Raw genomic sequence first — 10,000 nt, 5'->3', positions numbered from 1 at the left:
TGGAGCTAGCAATAAGGGTGGTATGCCTTGAGGAATGTTTTGCAATTATTTCAGAGTTCAAAGAGCATCATTACTCACAAACAACATTGTGGACAGAGTTGGAAATTGACACCTTTTGTGTGAAGTATTTTCGTTTAAAGAACAGTGGGTAAAAAAAAAAGATGTGAAAGGCTGAGAGAGACTGAGCCGCACATAGCTTTGACTAATTTAAACCACACCTCAAAGTTAGAAGGGATTCTTAGTTGTTTGGATTGCAGTACTCTTGAATTAAAATGGCCAAATGCAGCATTCACACTTTGTACATTTTGGTACTCCAAAGTCACACTTCCAATTTGTCTTTTTTCACAAAATTAAAATCATGGTTTCATGTAAAACTCATGTGAATCTCGATTGCTGCATCTTGGTTTTGTATTTTCCAAATAGTCTTTGTTTCTTGTTCAAATTAGAAAACAAGGAACAGAAATATACTCTCTCAAGGGTGAATTATGCTGCTAAATAATTATGCAATATAGTTACTGTAGAATTAGTGCATCATGCATTGGTGACAGTTGACAGTTACATAAATTCAGTCTTTAAATTAAATATTCACCTGCTGAAAGAGCTGTAAAGCATGTTCAATGTCACAGGTCACACATTACATTCATTTTGTGCACGTGACCATGATTTTAAAGGTATAATTGGTATATTTTTGATTAAATTAAATTTACATATCATTCCATTCCATGGCACACTAACCCAATACATCCGCTTTTTTTATACAAATTACATTTTGTTGAAATATTGATAAAGCTACGACATCAAAGACTAAAACAAAAAATACACATAAAACCTTTTGAGGAGAAGTTAAGATATTAAGGGAACAGATAAACTAATAGCTACCTATTGTCGTGAGTCAATGCGGGAACACATAATAGGAGTAACACTATTCATAGAGAACGCTTGGCTGCAGCAGTTGTTGCTTGTATTTACAGAAACTAACTCAATGAATGCAGTGTGCGTTTTGCATGGTAAATCTCTCCTTTGCACACAAACACACACACACACACACACACACACACACACACACACACACACACACACACACACACACACACACACACACACACACACACACACACACACACAATTCTGCATATACATTCAACGGGGCTAAAACTGACTAAAAAAAACATCCCTAAAAGCACTTTTAAAGAAAAGTCTTATTAAAAGAGTTAAAGGAAAGAAACCAGAATTATTGCCAGACTACTTTGTGGAGACGCTGTGGAGGATTGCTTGTACTTTGCTGAGATGTACAGAGTTGTGTGTGTGTGTGTGTGTGTGTGTGTGTGTGTGTGTGTGTGTGTGTGTGTGTGTGTGTGTGTGTGTGTGTGTGTGTGTGTGTGTGTGTGTGTGTGTGTGTGTGTGTGTGTGTGTGTGTGTGTGTGTGGAGTCTTTGGTGGGAGGATTCTGAGACAGGACAGGGTCGCCCCGTGGTAACGCTGCAGCAGTGTAAAAGATGGAGGACGAACGCCAGATTTCATCAAACAGTGGAATGTTTCAGTAGTCTTCCCCAGAACTGAGGAACCAAAGAATTCAATGAAAAAAATGAAAAAAACAGAAATCTCTCGTACGTGCGTACTTACGCCCCAATGGGCTGAGGGCTAGACAAAACAATAAGCATAGGAACAAAAACATCGACACGGACAAGAATGTGAAAGAAAAAAAACCATTCTGCATCACAACATCACATCTTGGACTGCCAGGATCCCCTGTTGGCCACTGCGGACCACCGGCGAGGGGAGGGGGAGGGGGGAGCAATCAGTACCGAGGACAAGAGAGCCCACTGACTTCCACCAGTAGTCACTTAAATGTTGGTTTGGAGCTTGGGCAGTGGGCACACATTGAGGCTGATCGCTAACGACTCCTTTGGATTATCTTCACCTTAACAGTTAGCACGGTCAGCAGTGCTTTGATACTGGTGCCCCCACCTGGGTCGAAATATTACTCTACATCCACCCCAAGGTTATAAATCAAGAAATGAAATGAGCAGGACATCGATTCATAATAATGATATAAAAAAAGAAAAATATATAAACTCACGCACACACGCGCACACACATACACGCACTGATAGAACAGCCACAACAATTATTGCAACAATCTCTAATAATAATTAACACAACAAAACCTACAACCATGTCAAAAGTTAATCGTAACGCGAGAACAAAATAACAAAGAAAAATCCAAAAACAACTTTAAATGCCAGAACTATGAAGGGAAAGGGGAAAAGGGGAAGGCTTGTTTAATAAACCACTGGCAGTTGAGATGAGCACATTCATTTCACGAGGACAAAATAACGTTGTTCGATAATGAATACTAATCCCGTCAGTGGCTAATAGAGAGAACATCCGTTAAATAAAGCAGCGGGTCACATGGAGCGCCAGCCCCGTAGGGTATAGTTCTGCGTGTTACGTTGTGCCCCCGAGGGGTCTGTACCTCGGCTCACAGACACACACGCGGCGGCGGCGGCGGCGGCGGCGGCGGCGGACCAAGCCCAGGTCCAAGAGAGGCTCTTCCAGGGTGTGTGTGTGTGTGTGTGTGTGTGTGTTTTCCACATGTCCTCTTCTGGTCGTTTATATGAGATGACAACACATCTCGCCATACCATGACTTCTCAGAGCACAACAAGACAAATAACTTGCGTGTATCTTTGCCAGAAAAACATCAACGACAACAGCAGTAACAACAACGATAATTAAAAACACTCCTGTCCAGAGTTATAGGTATAGTGTGTGTGTGTGTGTGTGTGTGTGTGGGTGTGGTTGTGTGCGTGTGCACGTACATTGTGTGTTTGTGTGTGTTCATGCAGTGGCCTCCTACGAAAGATCACCTAAGGGTTCCTTGTTACTATCAACCTGCTCAGTGCCAACATGCTCACCTCTTTTCCTTCCATTTAAGATAAGGGATTCCTCCTCCTCCACCTATCCTACCCCAACCAACCCTTATGCTTTCTTAGGCCCGCCCCTTAGAGCTTGTGCCTACACACTATCTGTCTCCTGCAGCCCTCTGTCCTCTAGTCTCTCTCTCTCTCTCTCTCTCTCTCTCAGTCTATAGCAACCCGGCCCTCTCTCCCTCTCTCTCTCACTCGTTCTCTGTCAGCCCTCACATTGGCCTTGCAGGGTCGCCGCCATGGAAACAAACACTCTCTTTCAGGTCCTTTTAGCCTGACCTAGCTCGACGAGACGACTTCTGTGTAGTCTCGAGCTTGATATAATGTCAACACCGAGGCTGCGCTATGTATCCAAGCCGATCCGATGTCACTTTACATTGGTTTGTTCAAATGGAGTTGCCCAGTATACGATATACCACCTCACACTACTTTCCAACTCTGGAGTCCCTGCTGCTTATGAATTTCCTTCTTCTTCTGTGGTAAAAAATACACCAAGTGATCTTAAAAGTAAAGCCACATTTCGGGTGCCACGGTGGTAGAGGTCACAGTTACACTATACATTTCATTATTTACATTTATATCCCGAAAAACCGAAACAAAACGACAACATGTGACCATAATTTATGTAACGACTTTGGTTAAGTACCCCAAGCAAGGTTATCTCATGCACGCGTCATAAAATTAGCTCAGTTTTTAATCATATCGACTCTCTGACATTAAGTGTCAACATCATCATCATCACTTTATAGTACGCTGTCAATGGGAAACACAAAACGCTAAAACAACCGGGTAGAGTCTACACCTGGAAGGAAGCTACAACTGCCAAAACTGGGGGGATGTCAGACCAGGGAAGCACTCCTCGCTTGAAGCGCCCTTAGGGTCTCCAGTGGCTCTGGGGGGGGGGGGGGGGGGGGGGGGATCAGAGCCAGGTAAACTGTGTCATTATATCTGTAAGGCACTACTATAGGGAAGGACGGCTGAAGAAGCTAAAGGACAATGTACAATGCAGGGCTTTTCCATCTACTCAACATGGCTGACAGTAGCGCTTACACACAGCCACACGCAGGCACGCGCGCACACTCACACACACGCACACACACACACACACACACACACACACAGACAATCACGTTGTACATGCCTATGTTATTATATAACCACTTTTGTGCAATCACATTGAAAAAAGAAGAAATTAATCGGAGGAGAGTCGAATAAGTCTATTGGTATCAGGGAGGGGGGAAAAAAATAAAACCAAAGGTTTCCCCATAAAAACAAGTTGGTGCAGACTGCTACATTCTAAGAACAGGGGCCCAGCTAAGACACCTAGCTAAAACAGAGTTTATCGTATCGTAAAAGGTGAAACATACAAGAAGGTAAGGAACAAAAAATATCTATAAATACACTAGAAAGTTTGTTGTCTTCTGGTGGTTATATTTCCAGAGTCCTCCTCGAGTTAGTTGAGAAGATGGAGTGAGCTGGGGAAGGGCCCTCTCCCAGACACACTGTGAATGATTTGGAAATAGTTAAGACAATTAAAGGCCATCAATATATATTTTTTTCTTAAAAGAGCAGCAGGTTTTTTTTCTTCTTATTTCACTTTCTCTCCGTATTTGGGATATTCGACACACCCAGAGAGAGCTATCCCTGTTCCACTGTCACGTCCCAGACCAGAAGGGGAGAGGGGGCAGGGGGTGGGGGGAGGCAATAAAACCAAAGCAACGTCTCTTTGAGGAAGAAATCCTCCGTCTAAGCAGGCCTGTCGAAGGGACTCCATCGTGAAACCAGTCACAGAATCGTTCAAAGGTAAAATATTGAAATCAAAATAATAGACTTGAACTGGCCCTTTTTGCAAACAAGGATTATAAACAGGGGGCGGGGGAGGGGGGGGAAATGTAACGTACCCCTCTACAATCCTACCCAACCCTCTCCCTTCTCATTCGGTTCTCTCTCGCTCTCCGCTTTCAAGTTTAAACGACTTTGTCAGATTCCCATCGGACTTCTTTTGCCTCCTTCTCCTTCTCTGCCTCTACAGTTCCTGGGGGAGGGGGGGGGGTCAACAGGGCGGGAGTAGACTCCCGAGGGTTGGGGGAGTGAAATCGGAGGGGGGTGAGAGGGGTGAGGGGGGTGAGGGGGGTTGCTGGAGGTGCGGGTTGGAGTAGGTGGGTGTAGTCAGCAGCAGCAGCAGCAGCAGCAGCAGCAGCAGCAGCAGTGGTTGCTGCTGCTGCAGGGGGCGGGTCTCCCTCTCCAGTGTGGTCCACAGAGGTCCCGACGGCGGGCTTGGCCCCTCTAGAGGTAAGGGTACTGGTTGACCTTGGCGGGGCTCAGCGGGTATCCAGTGTACAGGGTGGCGGTGGAGGCCGGCGAGGCGCTGATGTAGGCCGGGTGGTGGTGGTGGTGGTGGTGGTGGTGGGCGAAGGGCTGCACCTGGTACTGGCCGGCGTGGTGGTGGTGGTGCTGCAGCGCGGGCGACGGCAGCACGCCGTGGCCCATGCTGACGGGCACCTGGTGCACGATGGCGGGCGGGTAGCTGCCGTGCTGCGCGGCGTGGCGCGCCGAGCCCTGGGAGGCCACCAGGTGGGCCATGGTGGTGGCGCCGCTGGAGCCCAGCGCGCCCGCCGGCGGCCCGGTGGTGTAGGCGTACAGCTGGGGCTGGCCGGGCAGGTGGGCGGCCGTCAGGTGGGGGTGGGGGTGGGGGTGGGGGTGGGGGTGGGGGTGGGGGTGGAGGTTGCCCGTGTGGGAGGAGGGGCTGCCGTGGTGGAAGGAGTAGGGCGCCTGCGCGGCGATGGTGGGGGCGATGTAGGCCTGCTGGCGCCGGTGGCCCGCGCCTCGCTCCGCCGCCATGTGCTGCTGGGCCTGGAAGGAGCACCGAGGATATGAAGCAAGGGTAAAGGGGAACAGAGGGGAACAGAGGGGTACGGGGGGGTCGGAGGGGAACAGGGGGGAACAGAGGGGTACAGAGGGGTACAGAGGGGAACAGAGGGGTACGGGGGGATCGGAGGGGCGGGCCAGCATCATGACATTACACTTAGACAAGGGGTAATGGCGAGGGCAGGAGAACGAATTGACACGGAGAGAATGAACGAATGCTACTCGGCCAACATATATTTCAGCCCTTATCCCTACAAAACATTTATTTTCTACTATGTTACCTGTAAGTGCTTACTTTTGTTGCATTCAGTTAATTGTTTGATTTATTTGATGTTAGCCTTTATTTTATTTTTATTATATTTTGTTTAATTTAGTTTATGTTATGTTATCTTATTTTACTCTAACTCTGTAGTACTTTACTTTACTTTACTTTACCACCATTGTATTGCAATTTATCCCTCGGGATAAATAAAGCTTCTTGAATCTTGAATCTTGAACATGTAGGAATAGAAATCTCTACAGAAGAGGGGAATATGAACGTTTTATGGGATTTGTCAGAAATACAACGCTGGAATGCCATATTTTGATGATACTCGTCTCCATGGAGACCCCACTGGCCTTGACCAACGGAACATTCAGTGGCCACACCGAAAGGTAAAGAAAACGAAACCTGACTTCTTGTTTCAAGCTTGCTGATCCCTCTAACAGTAGGCTGTCTGATTCCATCCCAGTAGACAGATGCTCAGTGTTCCCATACCTGGCTGAGGTTCAGGGGCTGCTGCTGAAAGGGGTGCGGCCCGGAGCGCTGATGCCGGTAGGAGCCCACCACGCCCCCCGGTAAGTGGCCGTTTCCGGACACCCCCCCGTTGGAGGACTTGAACTTGTAGTTCTGATGATTAATTGCTTCTGTGATGAAAGAGGACACAAAGGTTACTCAATCTCTTGATGAAGGACGGAGCAAGAGGAACAACATGGCCGCAGGAATGGAGGCGCTTTGGTATCTTAGGAATGAGTAATGGAATGCCATTGCACACTCGTGCTCCACACGGCATCATTCTGCGTCATTCAACACGTCTCGATCATCAACAAAGGCTCCATTTCGTTATCTTGAGTCATGCAATTTTTATGTAGGGGTTACTTTTTTGGGGCAATTCTTAAAAATGAGAAAATAACAATAATAATTTGAATACTAATAAAAATATCTTCATTATTTTCAAATGTCTTCACATCTTCAGAGGATTCTCACAATGATTCAACACATTCCATGGACATTTTTTAAATCTTTCTTAGCTCCGACCCTCTCTCCCCTTTCCTCCCCTTCCTCCCCCTTTACCTGGCATGAGGCGATCGCACTCGCTCAGCAGCTCACTGCCTTGAGTCTTCAGGGGGGGGACGATGATGGTGCGAGAGTTCATGTTGTTGTAGTTGTCCAGCACGGTGCTTTTGCTGTCGTAGCCGTTGTTGTTGTTGTTGTTGGCCAACCTGGTTTCCATGGCGTATGGGCTGTTGTTGCTGGAGCAGTCCGAGTCGGGCGAGTCGTGCACCGTCACGCAGCTGATCACGTTCTTCCTGTGCTTCGACGGTAAGCTAGGAGAGAGAATGGATGGGGAGGGAGGATTATTAATGGGCAATTCATCGGTGAAAAGTAGCTCAGCCAGGAACCGACTGCGCCCCTTGAGCAAGGCATGGGTCTAACAACTAGCTACGATACAGCGCTGGTCAACAACAACCCATCGCCAGTACCCATATAAACATATAGACACTAAAACCTTCTACTGCGCAACTGACTAACTGGTTTACACGAGGGTCATCAAGAGAACAAGATAAAACAAATGGTGATGAGTGCATGTCAGTGATTGGAGTGAGTGGGTCCACCTCTGAGATGTTTAGGGGCTCGGACGGCGGTGGGATCAAAGCTGTGGTGGAGCCTCATGGCGTCCAGGTGTTTTGTTTTTGAAGTACAACCCGCGGACTCACTTGTTGTTGCTCTGCTTGTGTTCTTCCTCGTCGTCCGTGTCGCTGCTGATGGTGATGATGCTGACGGCCGGGCTGGGCGTGTCAGGGATGATGATGGTCTGTCGTGGGACGTGGTGGTGGTGGTGCTGCTGCTGCTGCTGCTGGTGGTGGTGGTGGTGGTGGTGGTGTTGCTGCTGCTGCTGCTGCTGCTGCTGCTGCTGCTGCTGCTGATGTTGGTGGTGCTGCTGGTGGTGGTGGTGATCGCAGGTGGTGCTGGAAGCCTGTTCCGCTTGGCCGCCACTGGACCCCCAGCCTCCTCCTCCTCCTCCTCCTCCTCCTCCTCCACCTCCTCCGCCTCCTCCGTGGCAGGACTGGTGGGCGGGGGCGCCGGTGACGGTGGAGAGGGCGGGGCAGTTGAAGGAGGTGTTGTTCTGGAGCACGGCGCAGCGCGGCGGCGTGTTCTCCTTCACCCGCTTGGAGCGCTGCGGGGACAGCACGGGCTGGGAGGAGGACACCTCGTAGCCCGACACGCTCCTGGGGCGCGGGCGGGAGCGGGGTGGGGGTTAAAGGGGAGGTCAACAGAGCCTGGTTCAGCAGGAGAACCTCCGCCAATACGCAGATCATGGCAGCCAGGTTTTAAGGATTTGACACGTTGGGTTCCATAGGAAAGCGAGTGCACAGGGGTGCTCAAAATCTCATGTCGCCCTCATTTGAGCTAGGGTGCGCAGCCAATAGAAAACGACCACCCGTTTTTAACAAGAAGAACCAGCAACATCTTTATACATTTTAGTCTACCTAACATAAAAATACTCTCCATTTCTGAATAAAATGTGTAAATGTATATGCTGTATTGGATGCATGTGGTGTTGATCTGATGTGTACCATACCTTGTAGACATCTGGTGCTGCTTGGTCTTTTTGGACAAGCTGTTATTGGTTGACGGCTGCCTCATGACGTGAGCCACTCCCACATTGAGTGGCTGATTGGATGGCAGGGTGACGTGGCCGGCCAATAGGGCCGGCTGCTGCATGATGGGGTTGTAGTGGCTAGCGTGAGTGTGGGAATTCCTGGAAACGTAAAAAGATCAATAAAAATGAATGACATGTTCATCAGAAAGTCAAATTACATTTTATGAATAAACCAAATTCAATCTCTTCCTGTGAACACAGCTCTGAGTAGTCCTTTAAGAGTTACACCAGGAAGGATGATGAATGAGAAAGCACACAAACACAAGGGGTGTTCTTTCAAAGTTCAGCCAGTGGGGGGCAACAACTCCCTGCTGTGACCCGACGGAGGAAAGAGAGAGACGAGATGGAAGATAGAGGGAGAGTCGTAGAGCGAGCCAAGTGACAGGGCAGAGGGGGCTGACACCGGCAGCTGTGGACTGATAGCTCTGCAGAGGAAGTGCGACACTCTCTCCAAAACCTCTCTCCCGAGGACAATGGGGCTGCCATTGAACCGAGAGGGAGGGAGGGAGGGAGGAAGGGAGGGAGAGAGGGACAGAGGGGGGAGAGAGTGGAAGGGGTGGTGGGGGAGAAAGGGAGGGTTGTCTGGCCACAAATAGACTGATCCTAATAATTCCTTGCATGCATCCGTACACACACGCACACAGTGTACACACACACACACGTGCATGTGCGCGCTCACACACACACAGACGCATTCGCATTCACAGACACTACCTCCCACTATCTCTACCTCTATCCTTAATCTTCCTCCAGGCCCCCATACCGCTGACTTCACCCATCCAGCCCTGTATCATGCCATCGCAGTGACAGGCCATACCGACATGATGTCACCGCCATGTACGCGTCCCCAAGGTAAATTGGGTCTCATGACCCAGGACCGTACACCCTCAGAAGACGGAGGGACCCGACCTGTCCCGGCCTTAGCCGGGTGTAGTCCTGGGCCTTAAGAGAAGCTGACCGTGATTGACAGTCAATTTAAAATGGTGCAAACCTGGACTTTAATTACATAAAGTGCTGCATAGGCACCGTGTGGGAAGGTGGTAGGGGACAGGGATGACAGCGAGCTGTCCATCATGCCTGCCGTTGTCATATGAACAAAGGCTTGATACTAGAGCACTACACTATATATAAACTGGTTTTACTCATCTAGAGCTATGCACCTACAGTATATCGAGACTGTTGTAATCTAGAACTCTGCACCTACAGTATATATAAACAGTTTTACTCCTCTAGAACTATACACCTACAGTATATATAAACAGTTTGTTATGAGCTATACT

At 48.6% G+C, this 10,000-nt stretch overlaps 1 protein-coding gene across 1 annotated transcript in view; it reads right to left on the bottom strand.

Annotated features, from left to right (window-relative positions):
- hipk2 (homeodomain interacting protein kinase 2) overlaps positions 1-10,000 on the bottom strand; it is a 17,420-nt gene that overhangs the window by 1,642 nt on the left and 5,778 nt on the right. The window contains 5 exon segments of the mRNA XM_060061586.1: positions 1-5,781; positions 6,554-6,702; positions 7,130-7,383; positions 7,774-8,286; positions 8,640-8,819. The exon segment at positions 1-5,781 is cut by the window's left edge and continues 1,642 nt beyond it. Coding sequence (XP_059917569.1) covers positions 5,215-5,781; positions 6,554-6,702; positions 7,130-7,383; positions 7,774-8,286; positions 8,640-8,819 — 1,663 coding nt within the window. The 3' untranslated portion in view covers positions 1-5,214.

The sequence above is a fragment of the Gadus macrocephalus genome, chromosome 9 (genome assembly GCF_031168955.1).
Source record: "Gadus macrocephalus chromosome 9, ASM3116895v1".
In the NCBI taxonomy this organism is placed as follows: domain Eukaryota; kingdom Metazoa; phylum Chordata; class Actinopteri; order Gadiformes; family Gadidae; genus Gadus; species Gadus macrocephalus.
This window is presented reverse-complemented; position numbering and strand designations above follow the sequence as displayed.